At 42.4% G+C, this 25,170-nt stretch overlaps 1 protein-coding gene across 1 annotated transcript in view; it reads right to left on the reverse strand.

Moving 5' to 3' along the window:
• SLC22A23 (solute carrier family 22 member 23) overlaps window positions 1–25,170 on the reverse strand; it is a 108,393-nt gene that overhangs the window by 64,636 nt on the left and 18,587 nt on the right. The window contains exon 3 of the mRNA XM_041475357.1: window positions 21,158–21,312. Coding sequence (XP_041331291.1) covers window positions 21,158–21,312 — 155 coding nt within the window. The remainder of the gene's footprint in view (window positions 1–21,157; window positions 21,313–25,170) is intronic.

Below are 25,170 nucleotides of genomic sequence, written 5' to 3' on the forward strand. Positions count from 1 at the left end.
AATTCTTCTCTTCTTAAAAAAGAAAGTCTGTGGGCCTAAATGCAACAAGAAATATTGATGACTACCTAACAATCCTCCCAGACATAATTAGCAGTCTCATTTTATTCACTTATGAGGTCACAGAGACTTCTTTCTATACTTCACCAGCTTTTGCTATGAGGAAAAAAAAAAATAAAAGCAGCAGAAACATCATGGGTGAAGCCCACATTAAGTTAACTTGGCTTCTTGGACTCCTTTGGATTCAAATAAACAAAATCATTGCCTAGAGACAAAGTTTGACATCTGCACTCATGTCACTTTAGGACAATTTCAATACAAGTTAGAAACCTGATTGAAACAACCACTGCAGTGACCTGAGAAATAAACATTGTCCAGGGAGAACAGCTTAATTAGGTCGACTCTAACTGAGAAAATGTTGTCCCATGTCAGTAAAGTAGGCATTTCCAGACCACTGAAGGTAACCCTTGAATGCCAGCTTTGCCCCTCCACCAAGCCAAAACTTGCTTTACTCTGTTCTGCTATCAGTTGACCAAAAATTAGTACAATCATCTCCTACCACACACTCTGTAATCACAAACCAGCATTGATCCCGGCAAGTAAAACCCTCATGTTTTGCAGGAAGACAAAAGATTAGTTGCATATGTGCGAGAGATAGCACTTGCTGTCTGCCATGGATGGGGCAGTGTGCACTTCTGGGCTGCAAACCAAGGTTTCTGAGACCTCAGTTAGCCTTTGGTGCCCCAAAACCAACTCTTGCATTGCTTTGCCTAAACCATCCTGACTATAACAACTTTAACAAAGAGAAGTAATCCCATGGAAAACACTGGCCAGTTTCCAAGACAAATAAATAGTTATAAGCTGAGAACAGCTCAAATACTAATTACAGACAATAGTAAGTTGTGTGGTGCATGTGGAGTAGACAGGGAGAATGGATGAAGTCTCTAATGTGAAGGGAAGCAAGAGGGGACACCTTATTACCCCTACAATGCAGATGGACTACAGCCAGGGCAGCATAAAATAATAGTTTGTTGTTTCAAAACAAACCTCTTGAGAATCTGTGGATGCTGTACACAGAACTGGCTCCCTAAGAGAAGCTGTGTCTAATCCCAGCACAAAGTCATCCTCTTCAGCTCCTGGAAGGAAGAGTACTTGAACCTGTGCTAACATCACAAACACAACTAAACTGTGAGCTATTAGGGCTTTGTTCTCATTTTATACAAATATTCCTTACAGAAAGCTAAATTTCAGAGAATGAAATTAGTAATCACTGTTTATAATGTAAAATCCATATGGCTTCACAAGAAAAAAGCAGTATTTCTGATAAAGTGTTACTGTTACAGCAACCAACCAAGCTAAATTGTATAACACTGCAAATCTAGAAATTTGTGTGCTCAACCACAGTTAAAATAAAATTAAGAATCTTGTATTTTCATGATTGCCACGGGAATGGAAATGACTTTGTTCTGATGGGGCACCCTTGCATTAGAGGCAGATATTCTGCTGCAGACTGACAGAAATGAGGAAAGAAGCACTCCAGATTAAAAAATAGTACCAGTGTTCCTCCCAGCCATCAGGTGTAGCCAGTGCTCCTTGTGTGTGCAGCTACAGCAGCTCCACAGGGAACAAAGCAGCACAGGCCTGGTTTAAGTGAAAACTTGCCACCAGCGAGGCTGGGCTGTACAACCATGCTGTTCCATTGCTTCTAGACCATATGTACAACATCGTTTGGAGACTGAAGAATGCCCTAACTGAATTAAAAACAGTTCAATGAGGCAGAAAAACAAAACTTTTTGCCTCTGGAAACCTGGGTTAAAACCACAGCTTCAGCTATGAAGGTAAACATCATGTGCTCTTAACTGCATGGGCTGCTGCTACAAATAGGGAAAAAACCACCACCCACCAAGGAAGATTCTGCTCAGATGCTGCTGAAGAGACTTTCAGAATTCAAACTCTGCACGTATGAAAAAATCAAGTGCAAACACAACAGGAAAGAGATCTATTCAAAAGGCTTATATGGGCCACTAAATCGCTCCATGAACTAGCTGGAAACAACTCTTAGAAATCAGGACTCCACCTTTTCATCTGTCTTTCCCTTGTTTCAGAAATACATGACTGAGTCAGAATCCTGTTATTACTTGCTTCTATTGTAAGTTTCCTTGTCCTTCCCTCTCCCCAGTACACAGATGCAGCTTCAGTAGCTCCTATTTTCATTCCTTCTGTTTCATCCACTCTCCCACAGAGGTATCCCTCCATTCATAGTTAGGAGGGCTTGCTTGCATAACTGGCTGCCCCAAAGCAATTGCCTTCAACAAAACACTTTCTTCTTAGAAGTACAAAACCAGCCTTGAGATGAGTGTGTTGCCTCTGTCGCCCTCCACACTTCTGTTATCCCACATCCCAGCCTCACTTCTCCTTCTTCCTTTTATCACAGGGATCAGAAATACATCAAACATACCTTAAAGGATAAAAGAGATTTTCCTTCATCCCATCTTGCCTAGCATGATGCTCAACACACAGATGGAGATTCTTCCTTCTGAATGACACACTGAAGCACGCAAAACATGCAATCCATGGCTGGCATAATTTACTTTTGATGGAAATCAGAATGGTGAACAGGGCAGAGCATGGCACACAGTATTGATTTTCCCACTTGACAAAAGCAAGAGCTCCTCATTTCAGAGAATTCCATCAGGAAACCTAATGGGATCTTCACAAGCAAATGGGAGCAGCTGAGCAATCCTGCTTCACCCCACTTTCACTGTGACAGACATTATATACTAATTCAGCACTTTTCTACACCAACAAGACAGGAGAGGAAAAACACAAAGCACACAGGCACCAAAAAACCTGCAGTGCCTGCTGACAGGTCCGAGTAACATCTCACCAAGCAAGGTCTCTCCCAAGAGAGCACAGAAAGGCCCTGAACTGACCCAGGCATTGACGTGGGGGAAGGAGTTTACCCCATAGGCAGCAAGATTTGTGTTTAAAGGCACACATTTCCCCACTCCTAGCTGGGGACAGATGTGCAACAGCCCTTTCAGTCATGCTTTCTTTTACACACCTTCTTTCATAGCCTAGTCCAGAGAAACCTGCCATTTACCATTGCTAGTTGCTAATGCGCCAGCCCTCCAAGCTAATGTAGAAGAGATTTGTAGAACAGCACTGGAGATTTTAAGTCTGAACCTGGCAGCAGAGAGGGATTAAAAATGCTTTCTATGAAGACATACGAACACACGATCAAAGATGGAACAAGCCCCCTGCAGCAGATTCCTGTGGTATCACTTAGCTTTCAGGACAAGGTGGTAGACATGGGGATGTTAAGAGTGCATTAATCCCAGGCAAAAAGCCTGCAGCTTCCAAAGGGTAGATTAATTATTAAACCAGCAGCAATAAAAATAGTCAGCAGCTCAGAGACATATACCTATATTAGAGACAGATAAGAGCCCCAATAACCTTGAACTTCAATTTATAGATTGCCTGTAGATAGCAACAGTTATATTTTCTAAATTGTTCTTACAAAGGGAAATTGATAAAAATGGTGGTTTAAATTGGCTAAGAGGCACAGTGTACACAGCAGCATTTTCCTGCATCTTTCTGTCTTCTCTCCTGTCAGCACCCATAAGTATAGAGTACGTTTGCTTCCCTGACCAACAAACCAAACGAGGGACCATGACAATGATTAAGGGCTTTTAAGTACACCTATTTTTCCTTTAAGATAATTGGGATGGCAAATACTGGGATATAAGAGATTAGGCCTGTTGGAGTTTGAAGAGACACTCCTTATCATCCTTGCCTTTCTAAAGTCAGGTTAGTCACTAGAACACCCGAAACTCAGATATTCAGAAGAGGGATGGGCACACGTGCCCTCAAGACATGATAGTTCTGGGGTTGCTGATATGCACACGCAAAGATCAGTTTTGTGAGTGAAAGCAGAGCGTATTCTGTGTTTGAATGAAGAATAGTTGTAATCGGCTGACAGGAATTAAGTTTCACCTCAGTGTATTGAACCCAACTGAACTCCAAGCCACCCATTTATAGATATGAAATGCAGAAAAGCAAAAATAATGTTTTACAGTGTTTGACTGTGAGTCATTGAGTTGAGCAACTCCAGCTAGCAGTATTCAACATGGTTAAATGAAAATGTTGGTAGGGAGGTTGGAATCTCAGCAATTTCTCAACAGATTAATTTAATTATTGTCTCTCAAAGGGAGGAGTTTGAAGTCTCTAATGCGTGTATCACTATACACTGAGTATTAAACAGGAGAGGACAAACAATGGACAAGCTGGCTGTCCTCCAGTTAATCATCCTGCTTTGACTCAGATTCATCTGCAAGCTGCTGTTGAAAACCAATTGCTTGTTTAATGGGGCAGAAAGATGAAATAAATTTCAATATGCATCTCTAAAGTGTCCCTCTTATGTAAAAGTGCTGCCCGAGGGAGCAAGAGACACATACATTTCCTTCAGCTTGTGCCAGTTTCACTTCCAATTTGCAATCCCTACAGGTACCAAATTCCAAAATGATGTGGAGAAAGAAGTTGCAGCTGAATGCAAACCGTCTCTCTTTGGTTCACAGCATTCTCAAGACACAGACAGAACTTCTCCAGGGAGGTGACAGCCATACACCCAAGCGAGATTAGTTAACACTGACTCATCAGGTGTTTCATTAAGGAGCTGTGTCAAGGAAGAAACCAAGTGCGGTGAGCAATGCTAACGCCAGCGGCGCGGCACTCTGGGGAGAAGTGCTGGCTGCTGGGGTGGAGGACGTTCCAGGGACAGATGACACTGGCATGGCTGGGAAAGTCAGCCCAAGCCTGTCTCCAAAAGAGCAAAAGCCATTAAGTGGCACTGCCCGGAAATTAGGATCAATAGTAATGCAGAAACACACACACACATTATGTGCTTTTGGTCAGGTAAGGAGTATTCACACCAGATCAAAATGGATTTGCTGACTGCAAGGCATCCCATAATCTTTTTCAATACCAACATTAATAGCATCGCTTGGGACTTCACCTATTTTTCCTCTTCTTTTTTAAACAAGAAAACATCCCTAAGCTGAGAAATAATTCAATTTCACATTCTAACTTGGAAATTACGAGTTAGAATGTAAAAGCACTAACAGAGAATCCAGGACATTTTGATTTTGCCATTGTGGTTTTTTATTATGATTTGACTACAGAACATCCACACATGCATAATTTATGTGACCCTTTGCTAACATAAACCAGAAAATATAAATTTGTACTGCTTTAGGAAACAGACAGACCAGTCTGGACTAGAGGACAAAACACCACCTCCACAACCCACCCACATGCTCCCTGTGCTTTCCAGCCACATTCCATTAGTCTGTGGCTATCACACAAGGAAACATTCTTGTGTCACACATGCCTCTGTACCCACTGGCCAGGCACTGCACATCGTTATGCACAATTTCGGAGTGCCAGCCCAACTTTTGCAGTTATCTGGCAAGCAGGCATTCCCAGGAGCATGGCTAGCTCCATCTGTGTCCCTCACCACAGCTCCACCAGCAGCATCAAGGTGCTTGAGGCAACACAAGTGACAGTGGAGTTTGCCAAGGTGTTAATGTCAAAGGCTTCAGGTTCACAGCAAAGCTGCTTGGTGCTACCATAAGGAATTTCCATCACTCCAGACAAGCCTAAGAGATCATGCACATACAGAAAAGCCTCCTCCTATGTCACATGCAATGCATTAATATTACAAAAGGAACCAAGCACTCAAGCATTCTAGAATTAAAAAAACCTGTGTTTACGGCTTGCCAATTGACCGCCTGATCTCATATCAATTTTATCATCGCATGAATAACTAAATTTGCACTGTGCTTTTCCACCACACTATCTTAACGGGATAAGGTACATAAAAGGACTAAACGCTTCCAACTCCTGGAAAAAAGAATAGAAATGAAGAAAACACAGATGCCAGCACTTGGGAATTTGTTTCAGCAAATTCCAGCGGTGTGCAGGACACCAGGAGTAACGTCTGCAGATTTGGGGAGCAGCTGCCTCTCCCACCAAACGTCCACGCTGCACACAAGTATCAAATCACACAACATACTGAGCTGGAAGTGACCCACAAGGATGGAGCCCAACTCAGCCCTGCGCAGGACATCCCCCAGAGTCAGCCCATGTGCCTGCTCCAGGCCATTCTGGATTACAGTGCTTTCTGGAAGCCAGTCTCTGGTCACTAGGAACTTGATGAAGAGGAATAGATGTGAAGGAATTGAGTGGGAGACTGTGCCAACAATAGATTATACATGCTGGCTGTGTGGGACGGGGAGTTTCTATCCCATGAGAAATTTTAATATTTTGACATCTGCTTTCACCGAATCTGTCCTTGTTGCTTAAGGATTCCCATGATACAACAGACTAGTTTAGCAAGGAAAGAATCTGCAACGAAAATGTGATCCAGGAATCCAGACATGAGGAATAAAACACACATAGCATTTAAAAGTAACACATTATCGCACTGGAAAGTAACACATTATCTCCAGAGATCACAGACGCTAAACATGACCCAAAATGAAACAACCATAGTTTATCCAGCACAGGGAGATGCCACAAAAGCCGAATATTTCCTGCAAAAAGTTTCTATCACAGTACAGTACAGTTTTCAAAGAAGATTTATGTGTGTATGTGTATACATATACACACTCACGTGCATATATATTTATTTTTATTTGTGTATTTATTTATTTATAGGCAATCTTTCCCTCCTCTAAGACACATCCTCCCATATATGCCATAGTTTCCTTTTAGTGCTTCATCATGTGCCTTTGACCTGTTTGCTGCCATTCACTCACTCATCTATCTTTGCTAGGTCTGCTGCTAGTATTCCAGAATTCCAAATGAAAAAAGACCACAGCTTGCCACTAAATAGAGTTGAGTGAGAATCTTTTCTTCTCCCTGACCTTTCCATGGGAGGGTGGCTAGCTCAGCTGTAATCCATACATGCACAATTCCTCACCCATCATTTCTTTCACTTTAGGAGGAGTCCAAAGACTATAGCCATGTCAGACAAGGTTGTGTGATGCCATTAGAAAATTTTACACTTCAAGAATTTAATTTTCCTCACAGAAGGATGCTCTGATTTTTTCCCTTTTGATTTTGCTCCACCTGAAGTGTACTCTGCAGTACACAAGAAACTCATCTAAGTGTAGTTCATCCTGAAAGCACAGAGACATTGTGGTACAAGAAGAAAAGAGCTACTGGTTATGGTTCCCTTATTCCCAATTCCACTGCCATTGCAAACACACAATAATCCTAGGGTGGATCTGTCCAAAAAAACAGAGAACAGAAACAGACAGTAGTGAGAGTAATATTTTGAGAAGTATTTTTGATTTATTTTGTTTAAGGCACATCACCTTGCACAGTTGATTTTGAGTGCAGCTACAAAACCAGCCAAATAGGCAAAATTCAGGAGGTGTCAACACGTGGCAGAAAATTCTGACACTGGCAGTGTTTTTTGAGAGCTGCAATGTATGGCTATGTTTTCATTCAGTTTTCAGATTTAGCTTCAGGAGATAATGCTAGTCAGGTTGCAGTTTGTCACCCATCACAAAAGTCCACCTTCCAGCATTCTCACTTCCCCTGGCATTCACCTCCAACATTTGCATATGTTTGCTGCCTAAATTGATATTTCAACAAAAGAGCAGGAAATCGGCTCAGCAAATTGAATTTTTGTTAATTTGTTGGCTGGATCATGTGGCTGAACTAAGGCAGCAGAGAGGAAGCAGATGCAGAGTGGAATGCAGGTGAGCAGGGCTGCTGCTCCCTGCACCAGCAGCTGCTGGGATTCCCCCAGGCTGGGAGTTAAGGTGCAGTTACAAACATGCAAACACATTTCTCCTACGTGGTGAGCACATTAACAGGAATATCCTATTAACAGCTGTATCCAATAATTACTGAGCATTGGTATCTTAATAGCATCACAGTTGCAGCACAGTTCCCATGCAGTAAGACTTCTCCTTAAAGACCTTCAGGGGAGCACCAGTACTCTGAGGAGTGGGCAGATGAGCACCTAGGCAGCAGCTCTGCTGGCCCCCAGAGGCACTCCACACTGACAGCACCTCTCTCCACAGGTACCTGTGCTGGGCAGGATTAGGCTGTTTCAGAGGTACCTTGCTGCTGCCAAGATCTCCAGGTACAGACAACATGGAATGGCTTTGCCAATCACATCCTAGTCCCGTCCTCATTCACCAGCTTGCAGAACAAACAGAAAATGGAAGTTTCATCAAATGTATGTTTAGGTTACTCAAATGTGTGATAATTTTACATTTACCGTTAAGTGAAATTAAACCTAATGAATTTTACACTGAATGCCTGTCTTGAAATTGTCTCAAGGTTTAGATTTCAAAAGTACTATTTCATACCAATTACACATTGTACAAGTGTAACTGCCATGCAGTATATTAAAAAAGTCAGCTTAAATATTGTTTGCTTTGGCATTTAGCCTTCTTGCAGTAGTAGCTTTAATTTAAGTCACTAAAATTCTGTTTGAAATTAGAATTGTGCATAGCATTTTGCAGACCAGTATTCCAATTCAGAATCATCAGGAAAAACTGTTTTCACATAAATCTTAGTGAACACGCCTAATATATTATAACAAGTGTTGTAGTGTACCTTTCTCATAGATGTCTTCTTCAAAGAATAAGCACTATTTCATTCCACTGTTAAGAAAGTAAAACTCACTTTTCAGTGAATACAGTTTTCAATACTGCCATAACAAAACAAACAGGAGACACAGCTGAAGCCTAAACAATAAATCCAGAAACTTTCTTTTGTATTTCCTACTTCACACAGTACATTTTAAAATAGAAATGGGCATGCTGTAGTCAGACATTCTCAGGCAGCCACCTAACTAGCAATCAAAAATTAATTCAGAAAGCAGAAATAATAAATTAAAAAACAAAAGAAAACAACAAAGCCCCCAAACCACAAAAACCAAAACCAACCAAACAAACACAAAACCACCACACACTTTGACAATCCCAAAGACTTTGAAAATGTTCTGATTAAAAGACCAAGGTTATAGGAGCTTGACAGATGATTCAGCACAGAAAACATCTTTCAGCATCTTTATCCTAGACAAAAACATCCTCTCAGCACCCCCATTTCAAGACTTAACCTTTCTTATCCCAAAGCCAAAAAATAAGATTTAGTCTTATTGAAGGGTGAAATCTACTGAGTAAAACAGATGGGACAGCAACAAAATGACCATTTCAAAGCAACTCTTTACAGTACTGAAATATCAGATTGATGCTCTGCATTTCTGCTCTACAAGGTTAGCTCTGCCAAGCTCATGATCAAGATGTTTTGGTCTGAATCACGGATTTTTTGTTGTCATCGGCAGACTGAAGTGTTTTATTTATTCACTAATTTGGATGTTGCTAAGAAAAGCCAGCCAGAAAAGTGGGAATCTCATAATGAGGGCCTGATCATATTTGGTTCTCCAGCTGAGCTTCAGAAGTTTTCAATAAATCCAAAGACCTGCTTCTGACTCTGAAAGCTTAAATAAATAAAGTTAAAGCCATACAGATCTCTGTAAATTATTTTTAAGAATTGCTTTTCTCAGTTGCCAGTTTATCTGCTCTTCTTGAAGTTTGTCAGTGCCTAGAAGAGGTGGAAGGAATTCCATCTGCTACTCCTTCAAAGACAGCAATCCTGAAAGGAAGCATCAACCTGTCCAAGACATATGTTTCTCAATGTATTAGACTTGCTATCTCTGCCAAGATGCAATTAAACGCTGTCTAATCTTTAGAAAGCCTGCAAGAAATAAGTTTTAAATCCCACATTTGAGAATGACCCACACTGAATTAAGTCAAACTTCATCATGACTTGCAACAGAGTAATCTGTTTACACCACAGGAATTTCCTGACGCGAGGTTGCTGCAGTAAGCTTGCAAGAATTGATTCATTTGCACTTCAAGCACGCTGCAAGGGCTCTTAAACTGTTTCTACAGCAGGGCATTATGGCAAGGCAAATTTATACCATGGCCCTTGCAGTCCCTCCTCTCTCCTTGACTCCCCAGGCACTTGGTCCTTCTCTCCACCTTTGTCTGCCTATGCCTATTCCACCCTGCAGTGAGCTTTTGGGACCAGAAAGACCAGGGGAAAACTTACTTAAAACCAAACAAAACAACCAAATCAACGATTTTCTGCTTGTTTACACTGCTGAATCAGTTCACTGCAGGGCCAGCAGTAGGTGGGAACACCAGCCAGGGCAGGATGGACATTCCCAGACCAGGCAGAGCCAGGGTAGCTTAGGCTGTCCCTGAGCAGCTGTCAGATCCTCCTGCAGCGCAACAGCCCCAGCCTGTTCCTCCTGCACTGTCATTTTGAGATTTTTAACTACTCCCAGAATCAGGGCAGAAAGGCTCAGACACATAAACAAAAGGCCTTGTCCTGCCTGGAAGGCAGGTGGGTTATTTCTGCCAGAAGCCCACTCCTGTGAGGTATTCCACCTGCACAGCACTGCCATGGGCAGAGCCACACTGCAGCTGTTGGCTGGCACCTGAGCAGCACTGGGCAAGCAGGACATGCTCCTGTGGCCTGAAGGAGGGATAGAGATTATAGGCAAATAAAAGTATCCTAGTCAGAAGTCAAATCCATAGCTGTCCTGGCAGGAAAAAGCACTGGTATGCCCATTGCAACTCCCACCAGGTACTAAAAACCTCCCAGCAAAGGGCAGCACCAAGGCAGCAGTGCTACTCACATTCACACATGCCAACACAACATGCTGCCAGCTTTGTCTAGCCATCTTTTTGTTTCCAAAACAACTAGGGCACAAAATCTTTAATTGCTGCTATTATTCTTCATTGGATCCGAGCAGATTTCTTATTTTAGAAAAATATCTGCCACACTGTCTTTTATCACAGCATGAGAGAGGAGGCAGTTGTGGTACATACTGTATAGTATGGGGTTTTTTTTAAATTTTTCCTCTTTTGGTCATGCATTTGCTATTCTTCTTCTCTGCTTTGGCACGTGTTACTAACCCTAGACCCATAAGAAACACTTATCCTCAGGGAGAGACCACCATTAAAGAAAAGGTCAGGAAGGGAGGAAAGGCACCTGCATGAATGCTTTTTTATTGAAATAAAACACTCAGTTTAAAAGGACGAAGTCTGTCTCCTGCAGAAGTCAAATCCATCAGGTTAAAGGTTTGCAAGATGCAGATTGGATTTTGCATATTTTGTTCCAGACTTAGCACAGACACTAAAGGAAAAAAAAAAAGGCAGAATAGGAGAACTGATTGGACAGAACGGGACAACGGCTGATTCATTATTCTAAACTCACAAATGACACCTGAAAAGACTCATATGAGTACAGTCAAGGTTGATATAATCAAAGCTTCTTCTGCCCAAATTCCAAAGCATTGGAGTTCAGTAATTGGGTTTCTCTGTTGTACAGATACAAGAGAAACAATTTTTTTTCAACAGATGACAAACACTGACAGTTTTATTTATTTATTTAGCTTTCAAAGCAGAGTCATTTTTAATGGATCTATAATTCAAAAGCTCTTTAATTAATTTTCCTCAAGCTTCCTAGAAAGACAGATTTGGCTTTCTGCATTGAAAAACAAGTCAGTCAAATTCTAGGCAGAGAATCCTAACCAAACCTTTCAAAGTCAAAGCTATAAATGAAACAAAAATGGGATGTTATTAGGAACACTGGTTGCAATTTCACTGCATAAGCTACTTCCAGCATTACACAATCTTTAAGTTGCTCTTATTTTTCCTTCCTGCCTTCAATCCATTTTTGTTTGCTATAACAATACTATAAAACCCCACAGAAATTCTTCCCTTATATTGCTTTTTGCCTCACCACATTATTGATTCTGCTTCCGGTGCTTTTTTTGTTACTTGACTTTCTTCTGACTCTGTTAATCGAGTGCTCCATATCCAGGAGACAGCTAACAGTGCCTCCCAGTACAGGACTGAAATTTGAGTGGAAGCAACAGTGGAACTGGAAAATGTCCCTGAAGAGCTGGCAGGCTGACACTTTGTTCCTTCTGGACAGCAGTTTCACATCAAGCAGAAAACTCTAGGGATCTGTTCATTTATTTATTTTGGACAAAAACTCTGAGGCTTAAATATCTGTTGAACTCAGTGCTTCATAGAGAAAATGCCCTCCTCATTTCCCCAGGAAATTAATCTCAAGTGTCTGGATACCAGCAACAGTAAGTAACCTACCTATGTCTTAGTACCAGGACACACAGGTTCTCCAGTCTGCATTTTTAACAAAAAAATCACAATTCCAGTGCACAGTGCTCCAGCAGAGCTTACCCTCCTCCACTGCACCATGGCACTTCTCAGGTCCCAGTCCAGCCGAGGCATGCACAAACACTGCTCTCCCCTGCTGCTTCTGCCAGAGATTATTCTCCTCAGAGAATAAACAACAGCAGAATGAAATGTACGTCTTTAACCTAGTGCATTGATTATGTGAGCTAAGCCACTGATGGAGATGTATTTGCACTTAAATCCTGACTGCAAGGGAGAGGGCTGAGGCATCGCTGTACAAGAGGGTGGTCTCTGCCGTGGGACTAGGGCAGAAAGCTGGAAGGAGAGGCCACAAGAATTGTTAGCCTGCCAAGAACTCCTCCAAGCACAAGCCAGTTAGAGAGAAATGCTGGGACATCCAGGAACTGGGGACATCAATCACAGAGGTACAAGGACATGGATCCAGAATTTCTGATGCAAGTACCGGACTGTGCTTTCTTCCACAGTTCAGCACAGGCACTTCATCAAGGGACAGGTCCAAGCCACTGAACCTTCTTCAAATGCCTTTTCTCTCCAGTACACTGTCTGGGTTTTTTTACCAGGCCTAAATTCAATAATTGTTGGAAAAGATTCCATACTGAATGTATTCGTAACTAAAGCAGACACATAGCTTATATATCCAAAACTGGAGTAGTGCAAAAATTTGCACTACTCCATTAGACTTCAGCAAACTAATTTCTTCTCTCACAATTCATTCCATAACCAGAATTCAAAGAATGTGAACAAACAAGTTTCCAAGATATTAGCAAGCACTTAGGTCTCAGCTTATCTCTAAAAACTACAAAAGTGTCTGTACAAGTCATTTAAGAAGGGACCAGATGTTCTCAAAAGACAAAAACCTAGCTCATACTTTTAGGTCCATCAGTAATTGCAGCATATAGCTTATGAAAAAAATTTGTTCACAATGCTACACCAAGGAGTTTTCTTTAAAAAAAAAGAATAATTACTGATACGAGCACTGGTATGGTGTGTATGATTAAATTCTGTACACTGTCAACAAATAAATGAAGAATTAAAACAAAAGTGAACTTTTTATTGTATCTGACTAAATAATACACACTTGCAGAATTACTGCAATGAGCACTGTCTGCAAATTTCATGCTTTGAGTGATATTTAATTAACTTGAACTAGTAAAAATCCCACAGGGTTATATTATTTGTAAGTGAGAAAATAGGAGTCATGTCTGCGTGACTAGGGATGGGAATTTGGCTAGCCTTGTTTAATTATGGTTCCTCTTGAAAGGCACATAAATATTTATGTGAATTTGTGCACTGACATTTGTTGCTGGACTTGAACATTCAAAGTCACTACAGATAACTTCTAAATGCACCTTCTACATAGACATGGCTTTTCCTCTATGCACATCCTGTTGCTAGAACTTGGCTTGTTTTCCTGACAAGCTAACCTGTAGGGATAGGCAGGAAAGGGAAGGAAAGCAGTGTTCATTCCTAGGTGATTTATGAACCTAAGCGTCCTTCCTTCTGCAGCAGAAAGTTGGCACACGCACACACACAAAAAAATGTGCGTATGTCTGTGCCCTCACTGGAAGAAGCATCTGGGGGAAAAACAAATCCAACCCTGAATGCTGCCTGTTTTAAGTGCAGCTCCTGAGAATGTCACTGCTCCTCTCATTTCCAACACTAGCCCATCCTGTTTTCAAATGCTGCCAAGTGCTGGGACACAGATGAGGAACAGGGCAACTAAAACTCAGTAAGCCGACAGTCTCAGCACAATGGGCTTGATATGTACAACTTTTCTCGGATACTCTCTGCAAAAAGTTCAGTTCCTGATAGGAAAAATTAATAAGATTCAAAAAACCAAAGTCACTTGGACATGTCCTGCATGGATGGATGCACTTGTGTCACAGGAAGCTTTTACTACCAGCCACCCTACAGAACACAGAATACTAGCCTGGATCTATACAGCAAGAACAAGCTATTTAGCAGCTGTCTTACAGCAAGAGGGAAAAAATCCCAACAAACCAGCAGAGGGAATAGACACTTCACAATTTATTCTTACAGTGAGGCTATAACATCAGCTGAGTCAAAGAATTGCAAGTGAAAGGCAACTTTTTTGATTTAATTATCCATTTTAAACACTCCCTTATACTCCAAAGTCATTAGTTGTGTGAGCAGCTGAGACAATGCAAAGGAATTTGGAAGAGGAAGAGAAAAGCCCCTCTCATTTCCTTTCAGTGGCAGCAAGCTTTCAGCTGTGCAACAGACTTATGAATCTATGTGACATTGCTCAGAATAAAAAAACCCCACCAATTAAAAAAATCCCTAAAAGTGTAATTACAGTTCTGAACAGTTACAAGTATTTGCATGACAGAAGGTAAGATTTTGCAGACTGTGCATACCCAGAGTGTTGGAGCTGGTCTGGAACAATTAAAAGACAGACACATTAAATGGTAAAAATGCTAGCTGTGTTCTGAGCTGGGGAAATTGCAAGTGTACTCTAATCTCATCTGATTGTCATCATCACAAGTGTAACAACAAGTGCAGCGTTCCATCTTAATTGCATTCACAATTGACCAGTCATACAAAAAGTACCTCAAATAAAATTAATTCCTTAGGCTTTTTGTCACATTGACAACACACAAGATTTTCAGCAACTGAAATGGAAAAATTGATTAAAATTATATTTGCTGCAATATCTACATCAAGTAAACATCTTCTAACCTTCCAAGGAGCTTTAGAAAGAGCCTACTTTTTTATTCTGCTTTGGCATACTTGAAGACTTGGTATAAATTAATTTCAAGTGGGCTGCCTTCAATGGTACACTTTTTCAAGGATTCAGGACAATATGTTAGCAATGCTTCAAGGGCACCTCTGCTCCAGGAGACAGTGTGCAAAAGTTAAAATAAGGATGAGGGTTCATGCCCTAATGGCAGACATTGTGTCCTTGGAAGGGCCTATACCTACTCTGACCATCAGAAAAGGGAAGGAAATTCAGCAGAAGTACTGAGGAAAAAGAGGCAAACAGACCATTATGAGTTGTGATTTGACTAAAGTGAGGGAAGCAATGGAGAACAGGAAGATTTATACTTATAAGGAGAGTACTGTAATTCCAATAACCTTTTCCACTCTTGCATAAATTGAGCCCCCAGGCACTTGATAAAAGGCATGCACAGCACTTTTTTTGAGCAGCTGGAGAGCTCCTACTGCATACTATTTTTTTTTTTTTTAACAGCTCTCCCACAGAGCTATCGAAAATTGTAGCAGTGCTGTTTCCAGAAAATCACATCCCGGCTCAATGATGGAACAGCCTGTGGTGGCTCTATAAACAAAGTGGTTCTGTACCATTTAACAATTAATGGTCACTTTAAGGTGAGCCAGTTAAAATTTTTCCTTCAGTGGATCCCTCTGTGATCACTCCTACCAGATCTGCTGTCAAGTGACTCAGACAAAGGAAGGCTGGTTACATAAACAGAAGGTAGGTGGCTTAACAACCTTGATCTTATCACAGACCTGTCAGTGGAGAGAACTGCACGTTACTGCAGAGCTAACTCACATGTCAATGCACTGGAGAGGAATCAGATGTTTTCCACATCCTACAGTTTGGGAATGCTTTGCAGGGTTATTTATTGAGCCAGTTCAGGTTACACAGAACAGCTTCAGAGCCTGCTGTTTCCAGTGCTTCACCTGCCTTGCCAAGGCCATGCTTGCTACTGAAGAGTCATGAGAGGAAAATGGAGAATGAAATCAATTATGAACTTGGAATGCATCAGGATTTCAGAGCCTATACATTTTTGGAAAATAAGGGAGAAAAAGAAAAAAAAACCCATAAATCTCACTCTTTGTATTAACACCTGACTGGAAGCAAAATTGTTTTACAAATCTGACATCACTGCAGCTCAACACTCAGAGCTGCTCCATTTTGGCTCTTGCTCATTCTTCAGTCAGCAGCAAACTTTCTAGCACTCTGCTCTAGCTTTCCAGGACACACTTTAAAAAAAAAAGAAAAAAGGTAAATCTTGAGAAGCCACATTTAGCCTTTCAGATCTGCATGTTTAATTTGCAGGAGTAACAGGTTAGACTGACCTAGCTATAAATGAGAAAGGATGTCCAGCTGTGATGTATCTAACTGGTCTGAAAGCCTTTGCCAAGCTTCCACAGGCTTTTGAAACACAACCTATGATTTTCAACAGTGTTTCTACCTTTTTCCTCCCAACAGTGAAAGAGAAGAAACATGCCCACTCATTCTGCTACTATGCATCGGAGGGACACCCCTACTTCCTTGCTCCAACCTTAGATGTCGTCTTCTTTCCAGCAAAGCTATTTCCAGAGCTTATTTACCAGCTCATTCAAGTCTAGACTTTCTAATTTTGCAGCATAATCTGTAGCTCAGTCACCCATGAAACTGCTGAACAGCCTGCAATTGTGTACAAATCCACACCATGACTTGTGTTGCCTGAGCTCAGGTACAGTCATTAGTGACAGCATACAGCACTTTAATGGGAAGCTCTTTAAACCTGCCAGGAGCATTTGCCTGAAAAATATCTCTTCCTTTCCTCTCCTTCCCCTTAAATAGCTTAATTAATACCAAAGCCCTAGCTTTGGCTCCAGAAAGTGGCAAAAGCAGGGATCCTGACCGTGAAAGAGATACAGCACAGGACATGAACAGCTGGAAGGCTTTTTTTTCCTTTGTTCATTTAATGGCCCTGCCCAGTGTGACCCCCAGTCTCACTCTATCCCCCAGGCTCAGGCAGCACAAGAGACACTGTGCCCAGCAGATCTCCCAGAGGAAGCAGGGGACAAGATCACAGGGCACAATCCACTGACAATGGCACGCTTGGTGGTCTCCAGAGGGAAGGTGGATGGCTTGCCTGGCAGAAGGCTCAGGCAGATGCTGGCACCAGCCTGACTTGGGCAGCAGCATGTGAGAGGAGAGGGGGTGAAGAGGGAACTCCTGCCCTCAGCCAGGAGAGCTCTGGTGTCAGCTGATGGCAACGAGCCCTAAGGAAGGGAGCTGTGCTGAGCCAGCCAAAGCATCTGCCCTTCCCCACAAGCACCCAGGAAAAGGCTGCTCTGTGGTCAGGGCCAAGGCAATGACCCAGTGAGACCAAAGCGACCCAGCTGCAACACCCTCCCCATCCTCAAAGTAATCAGCTTTGCTCTCTCCCATGACTTCCACATTTGCTGAGTGTACTTGCTCCCACGTGAGCTGCAGCAGCAAGCCGAGCTATCTGCAGTAAGACTGGCATGCCTCGCCTGCTGCTGCAACTCCACAGATACCAGCAGAGGCATTACTCAGGCACCCGTGACCCTGCTCAGGGCTCCCACACCTCTTCCTCTCCCTCTCAGCTGTCCAAAGGATAATTCTTCTCAGGGCCATCTTAGGGCCTTCCCCTCACTGCGTAAACTCAAACCTCCCGTCCTTCGGCTGGGCAGCAAGGCTGTGGCACTGTGCATCCGTCCGTGCTAACAGGCAGAAAACCCATCTGGATGTGCACACAGCAACAAAAAACAAACAGAAGGCACCCTAGAGAAAAAAACAGCTCTTTCCCTGTCTTCTCTTAACCTGTCTTCCTCCAGTCCCCATTCTATACTCGCTTCCATGTTTAGCTGCTGGGCAGGCCATACATGCTCTTCCAGCCACTGTGGTCAGAGCACTCCTCTTCATCCCTTCACCATTTCTCTCCCTAGGAGATTTTGCCACTGGTCCCAGCACCCTCCTGCAGCAAGAGGTGGCCCATTACTGCAGAAATCTGCAAAGCAAGGATAGTAAGGGACCCACCCAGCATACCACAGCAAGCAGCCCCAGCTCTGTGCATCCCATTGCTGCGGAGTGTGGCATATTGGGAGACACTATACCTTCCTGGGAAGGGCTTTTGAGGGTTCTTGTTGGTCCCTGACCACACAGGATATGTGCTAACTGCTGAGAATCACAGGAACCCATGAAGATTGGTAGGAAAATCTGTTTCCAGGCAGGAAAGCACTTCTGGAAGACAGTACATGCTCCTCCTGTTCCACATCAGCATGAAAGGAAAGCCTTTCAAAGCTGCATGTGTTTGGTCAGTGGAATAGGATCTGCTGCCTTTCATTCTCCTGGATGATGCAAGGGCCCACAGCAGCCAGGAGGGGAATGTCCTGGGCTCATTGCTCCTCTGCCTGCCTCCCTCACAGCAAGCACCATCACCTGCACAAAGCCTGTCTCTTCCTGCAGCTTCACTAAAAATTTCACCTGAAACACCTTTTCCAACAAAACTACGGCAGCTGCAGGAAAAATTTTCAGTTTAACAAATCAACATCCCAAGGTGGTTCCTTCAGATAAGCCCTGAGCAGCTCCAGGCAAGAAGAGGCTGTACTTGGAGGCCACAAGAAGCGAGCTCAGCACAGCACTGAGGAAAGCCCACAGAGGAGCACAGCAGCTCCGTGCTGTCCCTCCATGGGAGGCAGGGCTCATCCCTGGCACACTCTGCACCTTGGGGCACAAAGCTTGGAACACAGCACTAGGCTACAAAGAAGAGTGTGGTTTGGATGGTGAAGGCAACTCAATCTTGGCAGCTTTGTGTTTTAAAGACAGCACTTTGGTACTCTTCGCACTCCCAAAGCATCCTGAACTGTTATTTACAATTTCCCCCAGGCAGGCCATAAATCCAAGCACAACTAGCAAGCTCAACACAGTGTAAAAGGATCCCAGAGGCAGACTAATTACCTTTGCAGGCTATGCAAGCCTGTGCAGATTTCTTCTGCACAGTAGCTTTGGAAATTTTGGCTATTGGCTGCCACTAACAGGTCAAACTTTCCACTTTCTATTGTTCTGTTCAGGGCAGCCAGCTGGGAGTTCAGGGGCAACAAATCTCCAGGGGAAGAAATCAAGGCCATTAAGGGAAAGGGAAGAGAATCTGTGAATCATAAGAGTACTCCACACACTTTTCTGATTCCAGCAGAAAAGACAGTAAGTGAAGACTGAAAGGAAGCCTAACAGATTATACGAGGACTAAAATCAAAACCACCACCAAACAGAAAACCCTACAACTCCCATTCTCCTGAGACTGTAGGGATTACTTCTCTCCAAGTACTCTATACCAAGGTGACAACTTCTTTTTCGTTTAAATTATTTAGCACAGTAAAAACTCACTTCCCTCATCTCTCGAGACAGAAGGTCAGAAGATTTATCAGAGGCAGAGGTGCTGCATCTTCCACATTTTCTCACCTCCACAGAAGTGTGATGTTCAGCCTGCAGCTAATTTCACATGGATCTCTCCTAACAAACACCTACTAGCTCTGTTTAGACATTGACTATCCAGACAACAATGGTTATAGCAAACACCTGAATTTTTGAGGGGGTGGGGATAAAATATCAGACTCAAATCATTGCTCTGGACCAAGCACTGCATGAAGCAACCAGAATATGCCATTTTCTGAATGAAAGCCTGGGCTCACAAGCTATTGTCTGGTCTAAAGCAACACATACACTCTTTCACTCTAATCATAAAAATGTCCAGAATTAAACTTTTACTTAGTTGGCATTTCCCCATGAAAATCATCAGTTGCAATCTCTTGAAAGTTTGAAAAAACCTCTCATCAAGTAAGAAAAACTAACATGCTGCAACTGGGCTGTGAAAAATCCTGACAAGCCTATTATCCAGCTGAACATCACACTGGTAATGATTAAGCCCCCTCCCACGGGAACCACACAGGTTAAATTACTTCCCAATAAAAGTGTAATGTCTTCATTGGTAGTTTAATTTTTTGGTGTAAGATTCTCACTAGAGATTACATGAGCAAAGGCAAGAGAATTAAAAAAAAATAATGTATCTTGGGTACCATGTCAGGTATAACAATGAAGTGCAACACAGAACAAACTCTTGTCTGTTGCACTCAGGCCTCTTTCCCCATGGCACAGACCAAAAATAAAACAAAAACTGTGGAACTTAACACTACAAAATACTCTGTGCAAAGTAAGGATACTGTGCTAAGTCTTGATGGGTTAGATACCATCCACAATAGGAAGTAAATAAAATTTTATGAAGATCTGTACAGCAACTTCCAGGATATAATTAGATAATACTTTTCCAGAGCCATAATAAAGAGGAGAAAATTTTGTGTTTTCTTCGGTTGGTGTGGTGCTACCTGTTAATTACAAACAGCCAAGGAAGCAGGAGATGCTCTCTGGAACATATCCAAGGGACACAGATTAGGCTGGTGGCATCATGGATGCACCCTCCAAAGGCAAGGCCTCCGGAGGGGGATTTCAAATGTTCTGGCCACAAGTTTGCTAGTCACCCCAGATGGGAGCATGTAGGTATTTCTTACAAGCTATCCCTCAAGTTTCTCTCAGAGATTGTTTTCCTCCTCATGAAACAGACAAAACCACCACCACCACCATCCAAACAAAAACTCAAAATTACCCAACCAAAAAAAAAAAAAAAAAAAAAAGAGTTGATAAAAGGATTTCAGAGCCTTCTAACATATTTTTGCTGTAACTTTACAATCCTGTGGCAGGGATACAGGATATTTCTGCAAGTAATAGAGGAAGTTCTGAAAAAGTGCCAGAGTACAAACTGCTAGAGGCAGCCAAAGTGGTCAGTCTCCCACTGAGCTCAATATTGCAGGGTGAAATCTACTCCCATTACACATTATGGCTATGACCCAGGTAACTTCTAGGTTTAAAAAAACAACAGACAAACCCAAACTGCCTTATAACTTTTAAAACGAGCTCTGAGACAGCTTCACAGACTGCTTTGTAGTAACCTAAAGAAACAGCTGCAAAAATCCTCCTTAGCAAAATTTGGGCTAAAGCTTTTGCAATCAATGTGATTCTGGTTTGACCAGTTTGAACAAAAGCAGGAAGCCAGAGAACAGCAAACCACATACTCAATAAAGCCCATTTGTATGGGCAATGAAGGGATACTCACGCAGCGCGTACAGGGAGAGGACTATTCCAGCCAGGCAAAATCCCTCGAAAAACCTGAGTGTGCTGAACATGGTCACATTCACTGAGAGTGCCACAGTCAGTCCAAATATCAAAATGAATATGACAGAGAAGAGCAGTACAGGCCGTCGACCAACCCTAAAAGTAAGGAAGTATGGAAACAGTGTTAAAAACCAGGATGGACATAATGCTGGATCATTAAAACTGGCAAAGAGGGGAACAAGTCAGGCAATCCCTTCCAAATATTGCTACCCATTTTTAATGTTTGTTCCATTCTTCTCCTTTTTTCCTTACTGAATCCCAGATTTCTCTGCCAGCTTTGCATTGACAAGTCCATCTCAGAAAGGATTAAGCAGAGACAGCACATTGTATTGGTGCTCTATTTAACCAGCATTTTCAAAACAACAAAGATAAACAAGGAAACATCTAGGAACTACTGTAATGCCATAAATAAGTCCTTTGGAGATGAAAATCAACTTCTCAGAGTTTTTTGTAGTAGCACAGAAGGATATATGGTATTATATACTACATGACATAATATATTTTTAGCTGCAGAGGTCTCCTCTTCCCAAGAGACGTGTGATTTTCAGTCTCATCTACAAGAGCAGCCAGCTCAGGAGACTACTTTTCTTTGTCTCATTTGTTGAGGAGAAGCCTAACAAACATGGACTGAACACAAAACAGGGCTCAGGTCACTTCACTGACCCTTAGAGAGTCGATAATAAAACTCACAGGAAAATTGTGAGCTCCAAGTCCCTCCACTATGTATCCCCATAGCTGTTGGACAGACCCACAAAACCAGCCTGACTGGAGGGTAGGGTGAGGAATAAATCACTTCAAAAACATTACAGGCAACAGGGGTAGAGGACTTGCAGCCCTCCTTTGCAGATGCAAACCTGTAGTTGCATGCATTGGTACAGTGCTGATGAGGAGGACAAGTTATGCTAGCACTGAATGTGGGGGCAGCTGCTGCAGAGTTTGGCTCTTTCATGTCCAAGGAACATGACATTTTTACCATCTCTTTTTCATATGTTTAGTGTTTATAATTCCCTTTTCCCTCCCCTCTTTCTGTGCAAGGAGAATGATATGAAGCACCAGAGCACATGGCTATTTTTAAGCAAGAATTGGATCATTATGTGGAGATTTCCAAAATTTTTCAACTTGTCAACTCCCACAAGTTTTCCAGTGGAACTGAGGATCCCTTTTAGTCAGCTCCATATGCCATTTTCACAAAGAATACATGAACTTGCTTTTCGTAGGCAGCTTTCACAGACCCATTCAAAGCAGACTGTCAGCTGCAAGCCAGCCATCAGGTTGAATGTCAGCACAATAAAGAGCATTTAAATCTCACAACTTAGTCCAGTTTCACATGCTGTAGCATTTCTATTCAATTATTTCAGCAGATTGTCACCAGCAGTTATAAAATACGTTATACATATGCATTCACAATTAGAACTTTGGATTTTGCAGTACTTAAAATAAAATAAGGAGCGAAGGGCTGAAAAAGAGACATCATTATAATTTTTTTAATTTCTGGGAACTGAAAGAGTGTACCAGTCATCATTCAGGCTTTTTCAAAGTCACACCTAAGAAAGTGTTGTCACGGCTCCTTGCATGAAAACAGGTTTATTATTATTTTCATCTATAGTATCACCTGTGAGGCCCCTCAAAGATTTAACTTGTTGGTATTAGCCATTCAAAGCTTTTAAAACAGAACCAACATGCAAGCTGAAGAAAGCAAGGTCAAAGCAGGCTGCTCTCCATCAGGGTACAAGCACATCCCATGGAAGATGAGCTGCAGTGGGGCTGAGGGTGGGAACAAAATATCACTGGCTCTGTGATGCACAACACACTGGGGACACGCTGGACATGGGGAGTGACTGCTGTCTGTGCTTCACGTTTTGTATTTAAGGAGCACAGCCCTTGGGCAGGGAGGGGAGATACCTCATGTAAAACCTTGAATACAGAAAAAAACCCCTGTGAACTTTGTGTTATCAGCTATCTGCACAGACTTTTGCAGCCCCATTTTTGTTATGCCAAGCTGTAATTCATACCAATTAGTATTTGTGGAAGTGTTTTGCAGATGAAAGGCATTATGCAAACACTCAGAATTAGGAACTTAATTCTCATCACAAGCCTGACCTGCCATTCCCTGATGTTGATTGAAAAAGACCTCATGCTTAGCATACTTCAGCTCCCTTCTTCCCCTCCTCCCACCCCCTGTACTCAAGGTTACCCATCATTAGGACACAGAATTTCTTCTACCATTATACAAGTGACACAAATGAATTGTTGCTGCTAATGAAAAAAATATCAGAAAATCCAAGAGTGTCCTGAGCCCATAAAAACCAACTGAGGCCAGAAAAGCCCTCTGGTAAGAGGCATTTCCTCACAAGGACAAAACTAGTCATCTTCTTTACCAAGGCATGCAGCACACTTCTCAAAAAACCCAAGCTTCAGGGCAGCCATCAGCCATATATTGGGTGATCCAGCAGTGTTTTGACAGGATGGTGTCTTAGAGCATAAAAAAAGCGCCTTTTATATGCAGACAGAATTACCTGTCTAACAGTACATGGAAATGCTTGTAAGAAATTAAACCATACACAATTTCCCTGGTAAAACAGCCCCAGGATGCTATCTGCTGCTATCCAAACTGTTCCAGAGAGAGATTACTGCACCACGGAAGTCTCAACCTACACTGCATGCTGCTATCTAGATCAAATGCTAAATGCTGCCTGCACAGGTAAACAACCAGGGATACAAGCAACCCCGGGCTTTTGAAGCATCTGCAGCCCCCACACGGTATGATAAGCAAATACATCAAAAAGATATTCCTGATGTCACAGTTGCACTGCAGGGGGAGATTGAACGGGCTGAGGACAAGACCTGCTCTTCCCACACTCCTACACAGGTACCTTGGCACCCTGAGATAACCAAGCTTTGCTCTCACAGCTGGTCAAATTGCCCTTCCCATGCAGGCTCTCTCTTGCCTTTGGGACTGGAACTACTCAAAGGCTCCAAAAAGCATCAGAGTAGGTGCAAACAGGGTCACTACAGGGCAATGAGGGGTACAGAGCTACTGTCTTGGTGCTACATGAACACCATGCCCACCTGCTCCAGGAGGAAACTTTCCACACAAACCTCAATGGGCTCTGTCCAGAGCAGGCAGAACTGCCAGCAGCATTCTCTGCCTGTGGAACAAGTAACTTATTCAGACATTGGACACAGCTGGCCTTCCCACAGCTGAGCATGTTTGCAGACCTTCCTCCTATAGAGTTTCCACACAGAGCTGTCCCAGTGTGCACACCTACTGTGTTTTGAACATGGAGCACTTGGCTTACTTAGCAAATTGCCTTAATACACTCTATGCCTTGGCCTCATTCAGCTTTAAAAGCTTCTTTCAAAGACGAAAAGCAAAACCCCTAATGGCATAAAAATCCCAAAACATCTTCTAATTATCTGATCTGGAGAGTGGTATATAAGTGAAATGAAAACAGATTTTGAAATTTTATAACACTTTTTATGCATTACTCTGTTTAATTTCCCTGTGTCTTGCTTGGGACTGACATCCTTTTTTTCTTAATTTTCTCTTTCTACCAGGTACAATCTATACAACCCCTTTGTATCCATCTCTTTACACAACCCCACACTTTAGCAGAAATTCAAGCTGTGATTAAATAGCAAAGTAAATTCCATTTAAGTCTTCTTTTACCAGCCCCAAATGCTACTGCTAAATGGCAAAAAACCTACTGAGCACAGGAGTCCTGCTATGTCAGGTACATCAGCTGGCAATATGGACCAAACAGGAGTATGAGGACCAACTTTGGTGGCAGCAAACCATGTCCATTCTAGTCATCCAGAAAGGGTCACTGTTCCCTCCAGCCACCAAGTTACCCTTTTTCTCCTTTGCACCACAGCTGGAAACCGAGTCTCCTAAATTCACTAGACACTTCTAGATATTTGAAAATCAGGGTAATTTTATGCTGCATTAGCTCA

The sequence above is a fragment of the Pyrgilauda ruficollis genome, unplaced genomic scaffold, assembly GCF_017590135.1.
Source record: "Pyrgilauda ruficollis isolate IOZ18807 unplaced genomic scaffold, ASM1759013v1 scaffold35, whole genome shotgun sequence".
NCBI classification, from domain to species: Eukaryota; Metazoa; Chordata; class Aves; order Passeriformes; family Passeridae; genus Pyrgilauda; species Pyrgilauda ruficollis.